Source organism: Astatotilapia calliptera, chromosome 7 (assembly GCF_900246225.1).
Source record: "Astatotilapia calliptera chromosome 7, fAstCal1.2, whole genome shotgun sequence".
Taxonomy (NCBI): Eukaryota; Metazoa; Chordata; class Actinopteri; order Cichliformes; family Cichlidae; genus Astatotilapia; species Astatotilapia calliptera.
Window position 1 is genome coordinate 5,229,896 of NC_039308.1, and position 21,090 is coordinate 5,250,985.

At 41.3% G+C, this 21,090-nt stretch overlaps 2 protein-coding genes across 3 annotated transcripts; both read left to right on the top strand.

Moving 5' to 3' along the window:
- The first annotated feature begins 181 nt into the window (after positions 1-181).
- cyb5r2 (cytochrome b5 reductase 2) lies at positions 182-7,268 on the top strand. 2 transcript variants are annotated; one of them, XM_026172658.1, is made up of 9 exons: positions 182-326; positions 466-612; positions 1,211-1,283; positions 1,660-1,766; positions 2,727-2,856; positions 2,978-3,061; positions 3,432-3,517; positions 3,624-3,723; positions 6,910-7,268. In XM_026172658.1, the coding sequence occupies exons 1-9, from the start codon at positions 312-314 to the stop codon at positions 7,080-7,082; spliced, it is 915 nt and encodes a 304-aa protein (XP_026028443.1). In that variant the 5' UTR covers positions 182-311; the 3' UTR covers positions 7,083-7,268. The 2 variants fall into 2 exon arrangements, with proteins under 2 accessions (XP_026028443.1, XP_026028442.1); XM_026172657.1 differs by lacking the exon at positions 182-326 and having other exon boundaries at positions 415-612.
- Positions 7,269-11,298: 4,030 nt separating this feature from the next.
- LOC113027229 (KDEL motif-containing protein 2-like) lies at positions 11,299-13,861 on the top strand. The gene is made up of 4 exons (XM_026176850.1): positions 11,299-11,680; positions 11,925-12,122; positions 13,074-13,357; positions 13,451-13,861. Exons 1-4 carry the CDS (start codon positions 11,443-11,445, stop codon positions 13,859-13,861), a joined length of 1,131 nt encoding a protein of 376 aa, XP_026032635.1. The 5' UTR covers positions 11,299-11,442.
- Positions 13,862-21,090: the final 7,229 nt, after the last annotated feature.

The following is a 21,090-nucleotide window of genomic DNA, read 5'->3' on the forward strand; positions in this document are numbered from 1 at the left end:
ACAGAGCAGTGAAGGTCTTTGTTATATAATCTGATATGCCTGTCTCTCCTCCCCTCTGTCAGTGGTGTGATTTCAAGGCTCTGCTCCTCACTGTCTGAATACCACCTCTGTACTATATAGCGTCATGATGAAATCTGTCTTCCTATTGGTGCTTCGGGCCCCGTGTCACCTTTCACCTCAGTGGGAAGCCAAGCCCCTTTTGAGATTTGTGTGTAGAGTGAATGCGGCAAGGCTGTCACTGCCTTAACTGTGTGGACTCTGGTCTGTGGGAGGAGAGGGAGGCTCTGACTGACTAATTTGTCACGTTAAACATGGACGAGACCTTGGTGAGAAAAAAACGAGCTTTATTTCTCCTTTCAGTTATTGAATGTAAACTGTTTCTCTATCTTAACTGTTGTGCAAGTCGCTATGCGTGCTACAAACGGCTGAATGCAGCATGTTCACACTTTGATCTTTGTCCTGCAGGTGATCCCTGGATTGGTGGCTGTCTTTGTGTTGGTAGGAACAGTTTTCTACTTCCTGCTAGGTTCTTCAGGTGAGAAGACGAAGAAGCTGCCCGTCACTCTCCAAGATCCCACAGTGAAATATGCTCTCCCACTTATACGCAAAGAGGTGGGCTGCATACAAACTTACAGGCTTAACAAAATCCAGTGTGTGTTTAGACCTGCATCTATGTTTATGATAAATAAGCACGTACATTTTTAAATGACTGCAAAAAAACAAAACAAGATTTGCATATTTGTAGTCACAAGATTTCTGTTCAGTAATCTTTGAAATTCACTCAAAGACCCTAAAAAAGAACAGTTCAGATTTAGTGTACCAAGAGCCCGTGTAAATCCTTTCACACACCACATTTTAAACATTAAGGTCTGTTGAGTTGCATTGTGGGCAATGTAGGACTCATTCTTTCATCAAAAATTCCCATCATAAGAAAGTATTATTGGGGGTGCAGTGATAGCTTTGCTGCTCTCACTGAGTTAGCTGTAACAGCTCTGTTTTTGTGCAGTGCACCGGTTTGCAGGCCTGGAACGGTCTTTATGTTTTAAATACCCTTAAGATGCAGTTACATAATAGGACAAATATCTGTTAATGTATTGCATAAACATAAAGCTTCAAACAGAAGCCATGGGAGATTTATTTAGCCAGCCCAGAAGGATAATATTATATGTATTTTCTCTTTTTATGGTACTGTGGCTGTGTCCTTGTGCAGGAAATCAGTCATGACACAAAGAAATTTCGGTTTGGCCTTCCATCTGCAAGTCACATCCTTGGGCTGCCAGTAGGTACTGTACCAGCTCTTTTCTTTCTCTCTTCTGATAAAATCCTAGTAGAAAAAGCAAGCATGCAGATTTTCTTATCTGAGCACTCAGCACTTTTAGCACTTCCTCATACTTATGCTGCGGTATAACCAGACAAAAAAACAAGAAGGCAAGCTCACTTGCCGATTACACCGGTTAAACATCAAAAATAAAAAATTATTGGACTTTGATTAGAATAGATAAGTATTAGCACTTGACAGTGATGCTCACGATTCCTTGCTGCAGCCGTAGAACTGCCCTCATTTCCTGTATCAACATTTTCCCCACCGTCCTGTTTCACTTTAACCCAACACTACACCAAACCTGCCACTTCTCTTCCCCGTCTCTGTCCACTGTGCAGGCCAGCACGTGTACTTGTCAGCAAAGGTGAACGGCGTTCTGGCGGTTAGAGCCTACACTCCAGTCTCCAGTGATGAGCACCAAGGATATGTTGACCTCGTGGTTAAGGTGGTTAACCTTAACATGTTCACATTTGATCTGTAGAGCAATTATTAAGAAATTTGGTAAAGATCTGAGTGTCTGTATTGCATCCTGAGCTACTATCGTCAGTGAGATTATCAGTTGGACAGTCAGTCATTGCTTAATAAACACTTTTATCACTTTTATTACACTATAAGCCATTTGTACAAAGCCCTAGAAACTGATGAAAGGCCATGAGTTTGTTTTTAATAGGCAACCAAGTCTGAAGCAATAATACCTTAAAAAAACTGAGCCTGTTGGAGCAGGAGCGTAAGTTCCAGGGGGGTTAGGGGGGTTATGACCCCTCCAATAATCAGACCCAACCGATATATAACCCCCCCCCCCCCCCCCCCCAATAAAATTGTGAATTATCTTGCATAAATAGGCTGTTGATTTTCTTTACTCATTTCAGTTATTACCAACAAAACAGTTGCATGTTTAATCATCTGGGAATTTACCCAGATTTATTTATTTAGACAGAGATCTTGACCCTCCCCAATGTCTAGCACAAAGTTACGTCGATGTTCTGGAGTAATTTTATATGTATATAAAATTACTGAGTGCTAAGCTAACAGCTAACACTAGAATATCATTCATACAGAAAACTGAAGCACAATGTTGTGAGATGCTTTGTACCGCACAGGTTTTATCATTTGTCACATAACTGTGATCGTGATGCTTTCTCCAAAAGCATAAATAAAATTTTGAATATTGGTTTTACATACTCTTTTTCTGTTTTCTGGATTATAGGGAAGCTTTTCCAGTAAGAGAAAAAGGCCATATCAATAGTAATATTAGACAATATGTCTAAAGTTTGACATTTGATTATTACCGGCTGAGTGGATCATTTGAGAGCCTGGAAGTCATTTTTATTGCACTGTTGTGGAAAATGAGACTGCATAAGAAGGTGAAAATAAAAATGTGATGTCCTTCTGTAAACTCCTCCAGGTCTACTACAAGAACACCCACCCGTCTTTCCCTGATGGAGGGAAGATGTCGCAGTACCTGGACGGCATGACCATTGGAGACACTATTGACTTCAGAGGGCCCAATGGACTCCTGGTGTATAAGGGCAATGGTGTGGTGATGGTGTTTTTTATGAAAAGAACCAAAAAAAGAAGTTTCTACATTAACCTGCTGACACCAGCAGGAGGCGCTGTGTGATCTGCTTTGGTTGAGACTTTGTGTCATCCACTCAGGTCAGTTTGCCATCAGACCAGATAAGAAGTCGGAGCCAAAGGTTCGGAAGTTTAAGCACGTGGGAATGATCGCTGGCGGAACAGGTCCATTTTCAGATCACTCTAATAACTTTAACTATACACGCACTTCATTCAGAGGAACATCACAGAGGACAAAAATCTGCAGAAGTGTTATTTACCTTAAAGTGATTCTAAGGCCTGCGTGTAATCACACTTTTCAAGTGCTTTACTGCATCATGTTATTATTTTAGTGTGTTTTAGACGACTGGGATGTAATACAGAGCGTTTGAAAAGAGCTGTTCTGCTCGTGTGGTCCTCAAATCTGTGACATGCTTTAACTTTTAGAAAGTTTTGATATTTGCTTTGCACTGCTGACACATTCAGTTCACTGGAAAAATGAGAAAAGTCTGTATTTCACCTCTGAGACTAACTCCAGTGTCTTTCACCCTCCCAGGTATCACTCCTATGCTGCAGTTAATTCGCAGTATCTCATCAGACTCCACTGACAACACCAAGTGCTCTCTCATATTCGCCAACCAGGTCAGCTGTGTGCGGGATATTGCGTTGTCTCGGTTGAATTCTATAACTGCATATAAAGGGAAAGTGTTGTGGTCAAACCGCTTTACTGGGTTTTACTTTATCTTAGACTGAGAAAGACATCTTACTGAGGGAGGAGCTGGAGGAGGTGAAGAAGAACCATCCTGAGAGACTTCAGCTGTGGTTCACACTGGACAAACCTCCACAGAGTAAGAGGAAATGTCTTCATCTATGGATCTAAAATTCACTCTGTGTAATGTTCACTCCAGAATAGAGTGGGAGGCTCAGTTTAAGCACTAATTCATAGTCTGAATGTGGAAAAAAGCAGCATTGAGACAAATGCTTCCACGATTACAATACACTTAATGCATATATAAAACAGTATATTCAATAAGATAAAGCTATATCACTACAGTTATTTCTTTTATCATTTATTTTTGCTGCAAAATGCAATTATCAAGCATACCAGCACTGTCGCTAAAACCTGCCAGACTATAAATGTTGCCAGACTAATATCAGCCTGAATCGGAGTTTCTGATAATACAGCAACTAACTGTGATAAATCAGCAAAAATCACATATCTGTTGGAGTCTGCATAGACAGAAAGTTCAATTTCATAGAAGTTCAATTTTAACCGTGCTATAGTAAATTAACCAGAATACAACCAGATTCAAATCCTGTTGATCTGTGCTCACTGACAAAGACTCAGACTGATGACAACTTATTGGTAATTTGTCTGCATTTATAACTAGACATCAACTATTTGCAAACCTTCAACAATCTCTGAGAAAATGATTGCAGTCAAAGTCAGACGGCGACTGTTTGCAGAAATGTTTCTTCCTATCAGGCAACTTGTGCAATCAAAAGCAGCTGTGGATGTGCAACATCCTTAAGGGGAACTATTTAGTCACCACAAGTTGCAATCGCTCACAGAATGTGAAATAATTCAGTACGACAAACGCAGGCAGCCGATGATATTTTTCAGTTGCAAAGAGGCTGCTGTCCTATTTTTCCTTGTGTGACTGAACCATTAACCATGAGCTCTCAGGTAGAAGGGAAAAGCTGGGTGTGTTCAAATACTGAATGTTTTTCAGTTGAGACGGTTCAAGTAATATATTGCAAATATCATAATCACCACACAGAATATTTCAATATTATTCTGTATGGATTGTTTTTCCCCACGCTTACCAACACTGGCTCTAAAACCTGCCATAAATGTTGCCACAAGATGGAGTCAAGTCGATATCAGTCTGCATATGAATGGGGTCAAGTTGGCAGCTTCAGTTCATCAGGTGCCTAGAAGCACAACTCTGACAAAATTCTCATGCTGCTCCGTCTGCAGAGACAACACTTCCTTTGTGTTGCAAATTCCCAGCCAGTGTTGTTTTTTACTCCCTCACTCGTGACTGCCATGTAGCAGTGCACCTGTGTGACTCACCTGTGATGTGTGAGTGCACGAGTTGTACAGAAGAAGTTCTGCAAAAAGAAAAGGAAGATGTTTGTAAATCCATAATGAGTTTCACCATTTGTTTTATGAATATATGTGAATATGGACCTTCTTATCTTCACCTAGTCTTTCATTTCATTTCTATTTATGTTACTCTGAAGATGTCTTTGTTGTCTTAGAAAACCAACAGGGAATGAAGATAAATCATTACTAGTATTTTTCCCTTTTTCTTGTGAAGTAAACCAGATATGAGTAATATTTTCTTGGCTTTAAAAATACGCCTGATATCAGGAAATAGCAAATGAAGAAGATGATGATGAGATGTCAGTCGCAGGTCTTTTGCCCACAACCGAGATGACAGACCTTGCCGACCGTACATACAATACACAAACATCACATTGGGGAGACAGGTCAGGCCAGGTAGTGAGGAAAAAAACATTGAAATGTGTAACACAAAAGGATAATACAGGAATGCAAAGATATCAACACACCATAGCACAATAAACACAGACAAGCAACATGGGAAAGAGTTCCAGTGTGTACATCTGATCTGGGACCGCTGCAATCTTTCGACTGCGCCTCCAACTGACCCGATGTCCACATCAGAGGGGAGGTAAGCGTTGGAGGTGGCGTTGGATCCGGAGCACTCAGGCTCACCCAAGCCCAAACTTCTCGTTGAGAAAGGGGTGTCAATTGCATTTAGGGACCAGTTGATCCAATCCATAATTCCTCTTTTAGGTTTTAGAGAACAGACTGAGATGCAGGTCGCATGAACAAGCTGACCCTGACCTTAACCCTAACCTTTTGGAGCCCCAGATGAAGCTTAAAATGCTTAGAGATGATAAAATTGCTGTGACCACAGCCTTACTCAGATTATCCATTAAGGAAAACCTTTATTGTTAAAAATGACCAATAGTGACTTCAAACTGATACTTGTAACCTTTCCAAACATATTGGCCAGACAGCATCCAAACATACATACAAATTAAGTCCTACAGTGGCTTTATAACTTTGTAACTACATTCAAGTTGATGCTGAGAAACATTTTCTGTGACTAATTTGATCATTTTACCACACAGGATATACGGCAGGCCTGTATGTGAGTATTAGAGACTCTCCAGGCTACATGCAGCAGGATAAATCTTGATACTCAGGCGTTTGGTTTCACTGCTGACACCAAACAAAGACGCCTCAGCTGAAGGAAAATCCCTGCGGGCTGAGGAGGGAGATACTTCCCACGAGGTGTTACAGTAGCTTAGCAAAACATTCCCGTTTTCTCTCGTATAATCCTTAAAGCCAGCTTGAATTAACAAGCATATTATTGTTACATAATCTCTGTTGTGGAGACCTTTTATTTTGTCGTGTCACGTCTTCATTAGCTCCCCTCAGAAAGGGGACACATCAGCCCTTGATCATTATTTATTTGAAGAGCTCTTCATTAGCAGTGCCATTATTTGCTGGCCTTTGATGGAGAGATGACTGTTGTTGAACAAGCATCTTCAGCAAATGGCTTCATTGACACTAAAATCTTCGTCTCACCAAAAACCGCAGCAGACAGTGTCATCTTTCTTTGAATGTCTCCTGTTTTATCTGTTAATGGAGGTTGTCTTTTAGTTCTGCCTGCCTTTCACCAAAAGGCCTCCCTTCCTTCCTCTGAGGCCTTGAGGACAGAGACAGATTCAAAATGAGAGAAAGAAGAAGTGTTTAATATTCAGCGTTTAGAGAAGGAGTAAAAAGCAGAATAAAAGACACGCTTCTATGTTGAATAAGCCATATATAGATCGGCTGTACTGTTTTTTCTTGTGGCTGTTTGGTACAATAAACCCTATGACATCATGCACGACTGAAACGCTTTCACATTTCAGTAAGCATGTGCTAAAAACACGATCCGAATTGTGCACATACTGGTGAAAATTCAGCTTTGTGGTTCTTTGATCTTATTCTCCAGACTGGAGCTACAGCTCAGGATTTGTGACCTATGACATGATCAAGGACCACCTCCCCGCTGCATCCAACGATGTCCTCATCGTCCTCTGCGGCCCTGCGCCTATGATCCAGAATGCCTGTCTGCCAAATCTGGAAAAGCTGGGACACAGAACGGAAAACATCTTTACATACTAGTATCTCGTCGTTTAGCAGTCGCTGCAGATGTTCCTTCCATTCAAAATCACAAACGACTGTCATTTAAATGACCTGTTTGTAATTTTCTGTATTTCATTCAGGTTATGTGTGAGTTTTGATATCAGTGACACTACCACGTGTAAAAGATGCAAAATAAAGACGAAAAACAAGTGTTGATTTTGTGTATACATCATGCTGCATTAGTGTTTTTGTTATTCTTCACATTACCACTTAATTGCTCAAGTGCTAATCAGTGAGCAAAGGTGAACAGAAAAAGTGCAGAACATAACATGCAGCTGAAGCAATATACAAACGTCTGCTTTTGTTAGAAATGTGAAAATTAAAATGTATTCACAGTTTATTCACATCACTTTTTAAAAAATTTATTGCAAATGTATTTACCATATAAGTTTTTTAAAATCTGATTATTTTCTTCCAATAGATTGAACAGGAAACCATCCATCCATGCATTTTTCACATATCCAATCAAATATGCAAAAACTGTTGAATGAACTGATTCATAACTGAAATTGTTTAATGACAGACCTGACAATTATTTACATTTTCTATTTTGTTGCCACACGATGCATGATTCATAACCCTGTTATTTTGTTTATTGAGTGAATGTTGTAGGCATCCACACTTTCCTGTTTCTCTTTATTCTTTCTCTTTATTCTTCTTCTTGCCTTCGTATGTTTTTTCAAATTTTAGAATATTTCTGCTCTTTACAACTATATCTTTGGTTTGTATATTTTTTATACTTTTTAAAAAGGCTAGCCATCCTATCGAAAGCTGTTCAGTTCAACTTGGAGGAGGTGAAAGAATGTAGACAGAAGGTTAAAGAGTTGGAGAGAAGATATGAGCAGCTGACCAAAGACAACTACGATCTGAAGGAGTCGGTTCGGCTGTCTGTTCACTTTGCTGAGGTACTGCCGCGGGAGGATTTGGAAGAGAGGAAGCAGATGTGGCCTCAAATTGAACAAGCAAGCAAGACTGACCTTTTTCCGAGGTCCTCGTGGATACATTGAAGGACGGAGGATTGGCGACGCTAAATGAAAGGCTCAGACTGTTATACGGTGGATTATTATTAATGGGACAACAGAGCTCAGCTGAAAATGAGAGGTTACTAGTCACTGAGTGGGTGACAAGAGTTATGGGTTAAACTCATACCTCTTTATTTTTTTCCATTTCATTTTTTCTTTACTTGTTATGGTTCACTCACAAATTATATTTAGTTCATTAAACATTCAGGGTTTGAAGGACCTTGTTAAGAAAAAATGCACTCTTTTATTTTGCAAGGGGCAAAAATGTCACTCTTTATTTCTACAAGACACTCACTCTGTAGATGCTGATGTTACATTTTGGACTAATCGGTGGGGAGACCAGATTCTTTTCAGCCATGGATCTAATCCATCTGGAGGTGTGGCGATTTGTTTTAATAAATTCCCAGGGTAAATTATAACTTACAAAGCTGACAGAGAGGGCCACTGGTTAACTGTAGTGTTGAAATGCGAAGGTTTATTCCTTATTGTCACAAGGCTTTATGGACATAAATAATCAGGGTCAAAATAAAAGTCTATTGGAAAATTTAACAAATGTGATTTCAGAGTTAAAGTTATGTACCCCACAGATTATATTGTCGTTGGAGGCGATGGGAACGTGACACCAGATGAATGGATGGACAGATGGGCGCCTCGCTTAGGAAGGAGGCAGCAGAATAACATTATTGAGAACTTTGCTTGTGATAATAATTTCACAGACATTTGGAGATGTATGAATCCTGGACTTAAGAAATATTCGTGGTTTAAACCTAATGGAGAAAGCAGGTCAGGAATTGATTATTGGTTGGTGAGCGATGCCATTTTTTGGTGTACCTCACAATCTAAAATCTCTAAAGCCAAAACCAACAAGGAAGAAACTTAGTAGCAGGGGATATTAATATTGGGAATTCAATGCCAGCCTTTTAAATAGGGATGAATATCGTGATAAAATTAGACATATAATCAGAGATACTGAAAATAAGGAATCAATAGTGTGTATTATACAGAAATTGGAATTTGTTCAATTCAAGATCAAAGAATTTACTATAAAATTCTGTCAAACCGTCAAACTCTGGAGCACTAAGAGTACCCGTCCACTATACTCTTTTGAGGACAGTTGTGACTACGTCTACGATGCGATGTGGTCTCCAACACACCCTGCCCTGTTTGCTTGTGTGGACTTAGCTGGACGTCTGGACTTGTGGAACCTCAACAATGATACCGAAGTTCCAACTGCTAGTGTGTATGTGGATGGGGCTCCGGCACTGAACCGTGTCAGATGGTCTCACACTGGAAAGGAGATTGCCACTGGGGACTCAGAGGGACAGGTTCAGGTCTATGATGTTGGCGAGCAAATCTGTGTTCCCAAAGCGGATGAGTGGACCCGCTTCGTCAGGACGCTGGCTGAGATCAATGAAAACAGAGATGAAGCTGAGGAACTGGCCAATGCATGATGTTGCAAACCCCACCCACCCTCACACACAACCACTCATACAATTCTCTCCAGTCCGCTACACCTATAGTACATTACACAGTACTGCCAGAGGAGCTGCGCTCGCCTTTCTCTGGTTGCCAGCTTCTCCACATTCTACATTTGGCCTGAGGAGATGTGCAGAGCTAGAATGGATAGAAGTGGCAGCTTTAGATGTGTTTTTGAATGTCTCTTTCGAGTTTTAGAGTACATTTGTAGGAGCAATGAATGTCAGGTGTAGTAGTAGCACAAAAACCAGAGTAAGTTGTTGAAAGCTTAGAGGAATAGAGGAAAGTGATTTTCAGCGTAGATGTGGCTGTCCACTCTGAACTTCTAGCTTTGATAACATCCTCAGGGCTCCAGAAACTGCTCTTCTCCTGAGGCCTCAGACTCGGCTCTTTTTTTAAATATGCAAACCTTTGTACTTGCACCTTTTTATTACCACTTGAGTGTTTTTACATGTTTTCCCAGACACGCTTGTGCACAGCTGGCAAATTTTGAAAAGACTGAAAACACCCTTTTATTCTGAGAAGCACTAAAACAGCTAATGCAATCACACACATAGATACCTGGCCTGTGCAGAAGCGTGTCATCTTACATTTTAACCACTACAATATTTAATATTTATCACGGTGGTTGTACTTATTTAAATATTGTGTGTATTATTTTAAAGACGCTGCTTTGTACTAAAAGTTTGAATTGTACAATCTTGAAATTAGCACTACAAGCTTCTTAATAAGCAAAAATATGTTACTCTACTTGGCTTGAATTTATTGACACTAGTACAGTGAAAAGGGGATGTGTTTTTCCTGTACCAAAGGTTAATGTTATTGGAAACAGTTCCCTGACACATCCTCTTTAAGAGGAGCCAGATAAACTAAATTAAGTTTTAGATGAAGGCATGAAGCAAAAGTTGGAAACTAACTTAACCACAAAATGGGAGTCCTTTATTTCACTTTTTGTCCATCCTGTTTTTCATTCCTTCCATGATTGATGGATTCAACATCCTGCCTCACAAAGTTAACATTTAAAACAAAGAACAAAGCTTAAAGCACACTGAAGCAACCACACCTGATGTAAAATAAGACAAGTGCTCTGCTTACACTACTTGTACTGTATTCTTCTCCATTTCTGTTCCTGATACAATGGATGGTTGCACTTTCCCATTGGAATAAAATTTGAGACATACTGGTAAAATTAAAAACAAAAAACAAAAAAAACATATGGAGTGGAAAAAGGTTAGCGTTCAGCTTTCACCTTCACTGTTTATATTATGCAAACAGAGCTGCGCTGCTACACAATAACAATACAAATAAATAAATAAATAAATAAATAAATAAATAAATAAATAACAGTACCCCACCAGCTACAACAGTAAAGGGATTTGTGAATTGAACGCAGCACAGGTCAGCCACATATATTGGCCTGACGGTACTTGTGTACTTTTGCTCAAGTAGAACTTAAACTTTTACCTGTAAATGAGATGCAATAATATAAGTTTCTGATGTAGTAAATCTGAAGACTTCCTTTACCCCTGACAATAACTAATCCTGGTGCTGTTATCTGCAGTATTTTGCAAAGTTGGTTAAAAAACAAGAACAACAACAAAGGAGTGGTTAATTAGTGTTAAGATCTTTTTTTTTTTATCAGTAATGTGGAGTATTTAAGTCTGTAGGGGGCGTTCACAATATGTATACCCCCAAAATTTCCAACTTCCCGTGAAGGCGTCACTGGCCATCACCAGTGGGCGTGTTGTCTTCACCAATATGTCGGAGTAGGAGTTTCTATCAAAACTTTTCACTTAAAATTTAGTGACTGTACACGTTTACTTGGTGCCAGCTGCTGGAGTATGGCGTGTTACCGGAACGTAGATGTAGTCGAGCCGTTTCCGAGTGGTTTAATTAGCCGATTTGTAATTTTACTAGTATTTCAAAGTACAAGCTTCCCGGTTTGTGACTCTGAAGGAATCAGTCCAGAGAGGTGTCTGATATGGGGTCCGGGGCTAAACCCGGACACCGTGTTACCAGTCCGCTACTTCTTTATTCAGGCAGTGAATTCAAAAGGAGAAAACCTGACTCTGTCTCCAGGTAAATGACCACCAACGCGACATTATTAGCTCACTAAAGTCCTGTTGCAGTATTTTTAAGCTAACCTTAAACTGTTTTTGCAGCATTCTTTTGTTATTACAACCCGGTGGCTAGCAAGCTACGTTTAAAGTTTTTGGGGGGCTAATGTTAACGAAAACGTGCACGAGCGGCCGAATATGCATAACTGTTACTTGCGTTAGCACTCAAACTGTTCATTGAAATGCTTTTTGAATGTGGTGCTCAGGAAAAGACACGTTTAAAGTGAAGATCGGCTCACTGGATAAGAATGAGTACCTCCGTATCCACGTCCCTCCACCTCTGGACAGAGGAGACGGCTCCTTCCTGTTGAGGTATCGGCTCTACAGCACTGCTCACAAGGGTCTGAAGATCCAGGTCTCTTACAGAGATGCTGCTGTGGCTAGCTCACCCTACACCATCCAAGGTTAGTCAGAAAACCTGTTGCATCACCTTCTGTCCTCAGACCCTTTATACGAAGGTGAAAAATCAATTTAATGGTGAGAAATCGGGATAAAAATGACGAATTGCTTTTACATGCAAAGTTTATCTCCAGAGTGCATTGCTCTTAATTATGATGCCAGTGTTTTGCACAAAAAATAAAGTCAGGATTGATAACAGACCCAAGAGTGGCCACAAACTAAAGTCTCACCACTCCATGGGTAACCCACACAATGAATGATGAAGATAGATATGAAAGGGACCTCAAAATACTCATCCTAGAACTGCAGCATTTATACTTAAACTCTTCCATCACGAGTCACACTGTCCACTTCATGTTGTACTACTGGAAGACTGATGTTTACTGAAGCACAGGAAGGAGTAAAGACTTAAGAGCAGAGTGACTGTCAGAGCTATTAAAATTATTTTAAAAAGAATGCAGTAAATGTTACATAGACTGGTTCATGCAATTACTTTTCTCTACACGTAAGTGCTTTTTATTTAACACTCACACTGCGATGAACACGCTGGAGAGCAGCTTTGGGTTTGGTATGTTGCCCAATTATACTTTGACATGCAGACTCAAGTAACCAGATGTTTCACCACCAACCTTAGATAACCTGCTCCACCTCCTCATTACAGCCAGCTCATATGTATAGAGCAGAAGAACACTAACTATAGCATTGGCATAAAGAAGTGTTGTCTTTGTGCTGCTTTGTAGTCACATTTGGGGGTGAGTGCACATACATACGCTAGATTTAACACAGCTTTACATCCAGTAACTTGTGTTTTTTGGGATTTATCAACATTGACTGACTTCATCGACTGTTCCAGATATTTTGGGGTTTGTTTTTTTCAGTAAGTTGACAGTGACTCCTCATCTTCCACATTGCATTTATACGTGTATCTAACCCTGATGGCTCATTCCCATGCTCAGGTCCAGTGCATCATGAATACTGTGACTGTCCTGAGCCCGATGCCTCCGTCTGGCAGAGCGTCATGCAGTGTCCTGCCGATGACCGACAGATTCTAGCTGACTTTAAGTCTTTTCCCACCATCGACCTGCAGCATCTCAGGCAGGAAGTGCCTCACAGATTCTCCAACAGAGGAGGGCTCATTCACTACGCCATCATCAACAACCACGTGTACCGGCGCACGCTGGGAAAATACACCGACTTCAAGATGTTCTCTGATGAAATTTTGCTATCATTGACGAGGAAGGTAGAGTTGTTCTGCTGTTTTTTCCATGCTGTGCTGTTGCATATATATATATATATAAAGTCTTTACAGTCACACAGCGATGTTCTGTTGCAGGTGAGGGTGCCTGATGTGGAGTTTTACATCAATGTGGGTGACTGGCCGCTAGAGACAAAGACGTCGGCTGCTGTTCCGATCTTATCGTGGTGTGGCTCCACAGACACACGGGATATCGTCCTCCCTACCTATGAGGTCACACACTCCACCCTGGAGACACTGAGAGGGGTCACTAATGACCTCCTATCTGTCCAAGGGAATACAGGTAACTTTGATACTCCTGAGCAAAACAGCCCTCAGTTTATGTTATCATCATTCGTATATTTCTGTCTGTGCTACAAGTTGTTAAAACTTCTTATTGAGTATCTGAGTTTGAAGGAAATTGCACTTAAACTGCAACTGGCAGGAGTAAATTATGTTGGGATGTACTTCTACACAGAGGTGTACTTTTTATTGATTTATTGCTTTTAATACTGTGCAGCAGTTTAAGACCTTTTATTGCTTTGAACTTGCCAGCGTTCAGCAAAAATAAAATAAAAAAGAAAGAAAGTGCTGCCTCTGCTGTATTTTCCCAAAATGTTCTCAAGAGCCATAAAGCACTACCTTTTTTAAAAAATCTACAGTGTGCAAGGTTTCCTGAACTACATAATCCAACTTAGTGGGCTGTTCTTCTTCAGGCAGTATAGAGGTTGAACTTGTTGTAGAAGCTGTATGTTTAGCTGCAGCTAGTTTAACGAAGATCCAAAAGATCCCAACCAAAGAATCCATCTATGAGGGTGATGTCACGTTATGAAGGCAGTTTCTCCTTTGGTTTGTTTTTGTAACTGTCCACCAGAGGGCACCACAGTCCATAGACTCTATACCAGGGGAAGGCAACTGCAGACCTCGAGTGCAGGTGTCCTTCAGGTTTTAGATATCACCCTGAGTCAACACAGCTGAATCAAAAGTCATTACCAGGACTTTGGAGAACTTCAAGACATGTTGAGGAGGTCTTTTAGCAATTTGAATCTGCAGTATTGGATCAAGGACACGTCTAAAACCTGCAGGACACTTGGCACTTGAGGCCTGGAGTTGCCTACCCCTGCTCTATACACTATATGAACAAAACCTACACATTACACCTACAGGAGCTGCTGAGCCATGTCATCAACCTCCCAGAGCACACTTTCTGTTTTGATGTTGATTCCAGAGGCGGTTTGGGACTGTGGAGTTTTTGAGTTTGCAACACTTGTTTGTAAAAATATCATAAGCCTGTTGCAGTGGGACTGAAAACAGATGAATTCAAAGATTAAGAGGTGTGAGCCAATACGTTTGTCCATGTGATGAATGATAGATATAAGATGGCACTTCTTTCTGCGCACAACATTCCCAATGTCGGCCGACATGTTAGATTTTTGGAGTCAGAAGCAGTTTTCATCTAAAGTCACTGTTTTTTCTAAATTACACATTCTGCTGTTGTTTGTTAACATTTTAAAGATAGAAATGACAAGGAAGTGGTTTTTTTAATGGATTTCATACATATATTGACTCAGATGTAACTTTCAGGAAATCTGAGTATGTATATATATATATATATATATATATATATAAAAACACCCAGCACGCCCCTGCAGGCAGTTTATCCTTCAAGCTTGGGTCCTCTACCAGAGGCCTGGGAGCTTGAGGGTCCTGCGCAGTATCTTAGCTGTTCCCAGGACTGCGCTCTTCTGGACAGAGATCTCCGATGTTATTCCCAGGATCTGCTGGAGCCACTCGCCTAGCTTGGGAGTCACCGCACCTAGTGCTCCGATTACCACGGGGACCACCGTTACCTTCACCCTCCACATCCTCTCGAGCTCTTCTCTGAGCCCTTGGTATTTCTCCAGCTTCTCGTGTTCCTTCTTCCTGATATTGCTGTCATTCGGAACCGCTACATCGATCACTACGGCCGTCTTCTTCTGTTTGTCTACCACCACTATGTCCGGTTGGTTAGCCACCACCATTTTGTCCGTCTGTATCTGGAAGTCCCACAGGATCTTAGCTCGGTCATTCTCCACCACCCTTGGGGGCATCTCCCATTTTGACCTCGGGACTTCCAGGTTATACTCGGCACAGATGTTCCTGTACACTATGCCGGCCACTTGGTTATGGCGTTCCATGTATGCCTTGCCTGCTAGCATCTTGCACCCTGCTGTTATGTGCTGGATTGTCTCTGGGGCATCTTTACACAGCCTGCACCTGGGGTCTTGCCTGGTGTGATAGACCCCAGCCTCTATGGATCTTGTGCTCAGAGCTTGTTCTTGTGCTGCCATGATTAGTGCCTCTGTGCTGTCTTTCAGTCCAGCTTTGTCCAGCCACTGGTAGGATTTCTGGATAACAGCCACCTCCTCTATCTGCCGGTGGTACATACCGTGCAGGGGCCTGTTCTTCCATGATGGTTCCTCGTCTCCCTCCTCTTTCTTGGGTTTCTGCTGCCTGAGGTATTCAGTGAGCACTCGGTCAGTTGGGGCCATCTTCCCAATGTATTCTTGGATGTTCGTTGTCTCATCCTGGACTGTGGTGCTGACACTCACCAGTCCCCGGCCCCCTTCCTTCCGCTTAGCGTACAGCCTCAGGGTGCTGGACTTGGGGTGAAACCCTCCATGCATGGTAAGGAGCTTTCTTGTCTTTATGTCAGTGGCTTCTATCTCCTCCTTTGGCCAGCCTATTACCCCAGCAGGGTACCTGATCACGGGCAGGGCGTACGTGTTGATGGCCCGGATCTTGTTCTTACCATTCAGCTGACTCCTCAGGACTTGCCTGACCCTCTGCAGGTACTTGGTGGTTGCAGCTTTTCTAGCGGCCTCTTCATGGTTCCCATTCGCCTGCGGGATCCCCAGGTACTTGTAACTGTCCTCTATGTCTGCAATGTTGCCTTCTGGTAGTTCAATCCCCTCAGTTCTGACTACCTTCCCTCTCTTTGTTACCATCCGACTACACTTCTCCAGTCCGAATGACATTCCAATGTCATTGCTGTATAGCCTGGTAGTGTGGATCAGTGAATCGATGTCTCGTTCACTCTTGGCATACAGCTTCATGTCATCCATGTACAGGAGGTGGCTGACAACTGCTCCGTTCCGTAGTCGGTATCCGTAGCCAGTCTTGTTAATGATCTCACTGAGGGGGTTCAGGCCTATGCAGAACAGCAGTGGGGACAGAGCATCTCCTTGGTAGATCCCGCACTTGATGGTGACTTGTGCTATGGGCTTGGAGTTGGCCTCTAGTGTTGTACGCCACATCCCCATTGAGTTCCTGATGAAGGCTCTTAGGGTCCCATTGATCTTGTACAATTCTAAGCATTTCAGTATCCAGCTGTGGGGCATTGAGTCATAGGCCTTCTTGTAATCAATCCAGGCAGTGCACAGGTTGGTCAGTCTGGTCTTGCAGTCTTGGCTGACTGTTCTGTCTACCAGTAGCTGGTGTTTTGCGCCTCTGGTATTCTTGCCAATTCCTTTCTGTGTCCCGCTCATGTATTGACCCATGTGCCTGTTCATCTTAGCCGATATGATGCCTGACAGGAGCTTCCATGTAGTACTGAGGCAGGTTATTGGTCGGTAGTTGGAGGGGACCGGTCCCTTCTTGGGGTCCTTGGGGATCAGGACCGTCCGACCTTCGGTTAGCCATTCCGGGTGTCTCTTGTTAACTAGCAGCTGCTTCATTTGTGCTGCCAGACGCTCGTGGAGTGCAGTCAGCTTCTTTAGCCAGTAGGCGTGAACCATGTCGGGCCCTGGTGCTGTCCAACTCTTCATACTGGAGACCCTTTCTTGGATATCTGCCACTGTGATGGTTACTGGACCCTGTTCAGGGAGGTCGCTGTGGTCAGCCCTCAGATCCACTAGCCACTGAGCATTGCCGTTATGGGTTGCGTCCTTCTCCCATATGCTCTTCCAGTATTGCTCCGTCTCCAGCCTTGGTGGTGCTGTTCTCTTATTGTTCCCTTGCCACTGAGAGTACACCTTTGCTGGTTCTGTGGAGAACAGCTGGTTTATTCTCCTGCCTTCTATCTCTCTGGTGTACCTCCTCAAGCGGCTGGCCAAGGCTGTGAGTCTTTGCTTGGCAGTTTCCAAGGCCTCAGGTATGGACAGCTTGCTGTATTTCTTATGCACCTTCTTTGTCGCACCTTTCTGCAACTCCGTTAGTTGGCTAACCTCCCTCCGTGCTACTTTGATCTTGCCCTCTAGCCTCCTTCTCCATGGAGGGTACTGCCCCTTGTCGCTGTTCAACTTGTAGCCAAGCATCTCACTGATCACTGATGCCATATTGTAGATCAGCTTGCTGTCGGTAATCGTGGTTGTAGGTATTGCCCATAGTGCTGCATTAACATCATCTAGCAGACCTTCTGAGGGTACTTCACGTAATCTTGGTAACCGACTATGGGGGATACAGGTTTCAAGCTTGGCCATGATCCTATTTTTCAGGTCAGTTCCTCTCGCACTCAACGATCCTTCTCCTATAGCACTTGGGGCTATGTACCCAATCTCGGGTGGGGGTGATGATATCTCCCCCCTGACCTGGCGTCCTGACTCCTCCTTGCCATAGCATTTGTGTTGTACCTCGTCAATCTCTAGCTGTGAGAGCAGTCTCTTCTTTCGAATGTTGGAACACTGAGCTACTAGTTGTTTCGCCGTCATTGTGGATGTTGGATATCGAAGAATCCATAGGTCCCGCATCCTATTCATGTAGCCCCTTCCGCCGGGGTTACTTGCGTAGTAGCATTCCAACAACGCCCTGTTTTTGTGTCTTGCCCACCGATGCCTTCTTGTTCCAGTAGCCCACTTTTCGTCAGGGTGCCCTGGTTCCTCAACACCTGACGCGGACCTTGTTGATCTGGGCGACGTCCGAGCCGGCATGCCTTCATATTTATCTGTCTCGCTCATGCTTGCTTAGCATAGGGGGTCTAGCCTTAGGACCCTTACTGAATGACTGAATGACTGAATGAATGAATGAATGAATGAATGAATCTATCTATCTATCTATCTATCTATCTATCTATCTATCTATCTATCTATCTATCTATCTATCTATCTATCTATCTATCTATCTATCTATCTATCTATCTATCTATCTATCTATCTATCTATCTATCTATCTATCTATCTATCTATCTATCTATCTATCTATCTATCTATCTATCTATCTATCTATCTATCTATCTATCTATCTATCTATCTATCTATCTATCTATCTATCTATCTATCTATCTATCTATCTATCTATCTATCTATCTATCTATCTATCTATCTATCTATCTATCTATCTATCTATCTATCTATCTATCTATCTATCTATCTATCTATCTATCTATCTATCTATCTATCTATCTATCTATCTATCTATCTATCTATCTATCTATCTATCTATCTATCTATCTATCTATCTATCTATCTATCTATCTATCTATCGCTGTTTTCATTCAAATTCCGCTGTTTTCATTCAAATTCCGCTGTTTTCATTCAAATTCCGCTGTTTTCATTCAAATTCCGCTGTTTTCATTCAAATTCCGCTGTTTTCATTCAAATTCCGCTGTTTTCATTCAAATTCCGCTGTTTTCATTCAAATTCCGCTGTTTTCATTCAAATTCCGCTGTTTTCATTCAAATTCCGCTGTTTTCATTCAAATTCCGCTGTTTTCATTCAAATTCCGCTGTTTTCATTCAAATTCCGCTGTTTTCATTCAAATTCCGCTGTTTTCATTCAAATTCCGCTGTTTTCATTCAAATTCCGCTGTTTTCATTCAAATTCCGCTGTTTTCATTCAAATTCCGCTGTTTTCATTCAAATTCCGCTGTTTTCATTCAAATTCCGCTTTTTCATTCAAATTCCGCTGTTTTCATTCAAATTCCGCTGTTTTCATTCAAATTCCGCTGTTTTCATTCAAATTCCGCTGTTTTCATTCAAATTCCGCTGTTTTCATTCAAATTCCGCTGTTTTCATTCAAATTCCGCTGTTTTCATTCAAATTCCGCTGTTTTCATTCAAATTCCGCTGTTTTCATTCAAATTCCGCTGTTTTCATTCAAATTCCGCTGTTTTCATTCAAATTCCGCTGTTTTCATTCAAATTCCGCTGTTTTCATTCAAATTCCGCTGTTTCATTCAATTCCCGCTGTTTTCATTCAAATTCCGCTGTTTTCATTCAAATTCCGCTGTTTTCATTCAAATTCCGCTGTTTTCATTCAAATTCCGCTGTTTTCATTCAAATTCCGCTGTTTTCATTCAAATTCCGCTGTTTTCATTCAAATTCCGCTGTTTTCATTCAAATTCCGCTGTTTTCATTCAAATTCCGCTGTTTTCATTCAAATTCCGCTGTTTTCATTCAAATTCCGCTGTTTTCATTCAAATTCCGCTGTTTTCATTCAAATTCCGCTGTTTTCATTCAAATTCCGCTGTTTCATTCAAATTCCGCTGTTTTCATTCAAATTCCGCTGTTTTCATTCAAATTCCGCTGTTTTCATTCAAATTCCGCTGTTTTCATTCAAATTCCGCTGTTTTCATTCAAATTCCGCTGTTTTCATTCAAATTCCGCTGTTTTCATTCAAATTCCGCTGTTTTCATTCAAATTCCGCTGTTTTCATTCAAATTCCGCTGTTTTCATTCAAATTCCGCTGTTTTCATTCAAATTCCGCTGTTTTCATTCAAATTCCGCTGTTTTCATTCAAATTCCGCTGTTTTCATTCAAATTCCGCTGTTTCATTCAAATTCCGCTGTTTTCATTCAAATTCCGCTGTTTTCATTCAAATTCCGCTGTTTTCATTCAAATTCCGCTGTTTTCATTCAAATTCCGCTGTTTTCATTCAAATTCCGCTGTTTTCATTCAAATTCCGCTGTTTTCATTCAAATTCCGCTGTTTTCATTCAAATTCCGCTGTTTTCATTCAAATTCCGCTGTTTTCATTCAAATTCCGCTGTTTTCATTCAAATTCCGCTGTTTTCATTCAAATTCCGCTGTTTTCATTCAAATTCCGCTGTTTTCATTCAAATTCCGCTGTTTTCATTCAAATTCCGCTGTTTTCATTCAAATTCCGCTGTTTTCATTCAAATTCCGCTGTTTTCATTCAAATTCCGCTGTTTTCATTCAAATTCCGCTGTTTTCATTCAAATTCCGCTGTTTTCATTCAAATTCCGCTGTTTTCATTCAAATTCCGCTGTTTTCATTCAAATTCCGCTGTTTTCATTCAAATTCCGCTGTTTTCATTCAAATTCCGCTGTTTTCATTCAAATTCCGCTGTTTTCATTCAAATTCCGCTGTTTTCATTCAAATTCCGCTGTTTTCATTCAAATTCCGCTGTTTTCATTCAAATTCCGCTGTTTTCATTCAAATTCCGCTGTTTTCATTCAATCCGCTGTTTTCATTCAAATTCCGCTGTTTTCATTCAAATTCCGCTGTTTTCATTCAAATTCCGCTGTTTTCATTCAAATTCCGCTGTTTTCATTCAAATTCCGCTGTTTTCATTCAAATTCCGCTGTTTTCATTCAAATTCCGCTGTTTTCATTCAAATTCCGCTGTTTTCATTCAAATTCCGCTGTTTTCATTCAAATTCCGCCTGTTTTCAATTCAAATTCCGCTGTTTTCATTCAAATTCCGCTGTTTTCATTCAAATTCCGCTGTTTTCATTCAAATTCCGCTGTTTTCATTCAAATTCCCGCTGTTTTTCATTCAAATTCCGCTGTTTTCATTCAAATTCCGC

What these genes read in the sequence shown, in the direction of transcription:
- LOC113027229 (XM_026176850.1), top strand. Translation starts at nt 11,443, where the DNA reads ATGGCGTGTTACCGGAACGTAGATGTAGTCGAGCCGTTTCCGAGTGGT. An exon ending in CTCACCCTACACCATCCAAG is followed by an intron (nt 12,123 to 13,073) that starts GTTAGTCAGAAA and finishes TCCCATGCTCAG; the next exon opens with GTCCAGTGCATCATGAATAC. An exon ending in TGCTATCATTGACGAGGAAG is followed by an intron (nt 13,358 to 13,450) that starts GTAGAGTTGTTC and finishes GTTCTGTTGCAG; the next exon opens with GTGAGGGTGCCTGATGTGGA.
- cyb5r2 (XM_026172657.1), top strand. Translation starts at nt 430, where the DNA reads ATGCAGCATGTTCACACTTTGATCTTTGTCCTGCAGGTGATCCCTGGA. An exon ending in TCCCACTTATACGCAAAGAG is followed by an intron (nt 613 to 1,210) that starts GTGGGCTGCATA and finishes GTCCTTGTGCAG; the next exon opens with GAAATCAGTCATGACACAAA. An exon ending in AATGATCGCTGGCGGAACAG is followed by an intron (nt 3,062 to 3,431) that starts GTCCATTTTCAG and finishes TCACCCTCCCAG; the next exon opens with GTATCACTCCTATGCTGCAG.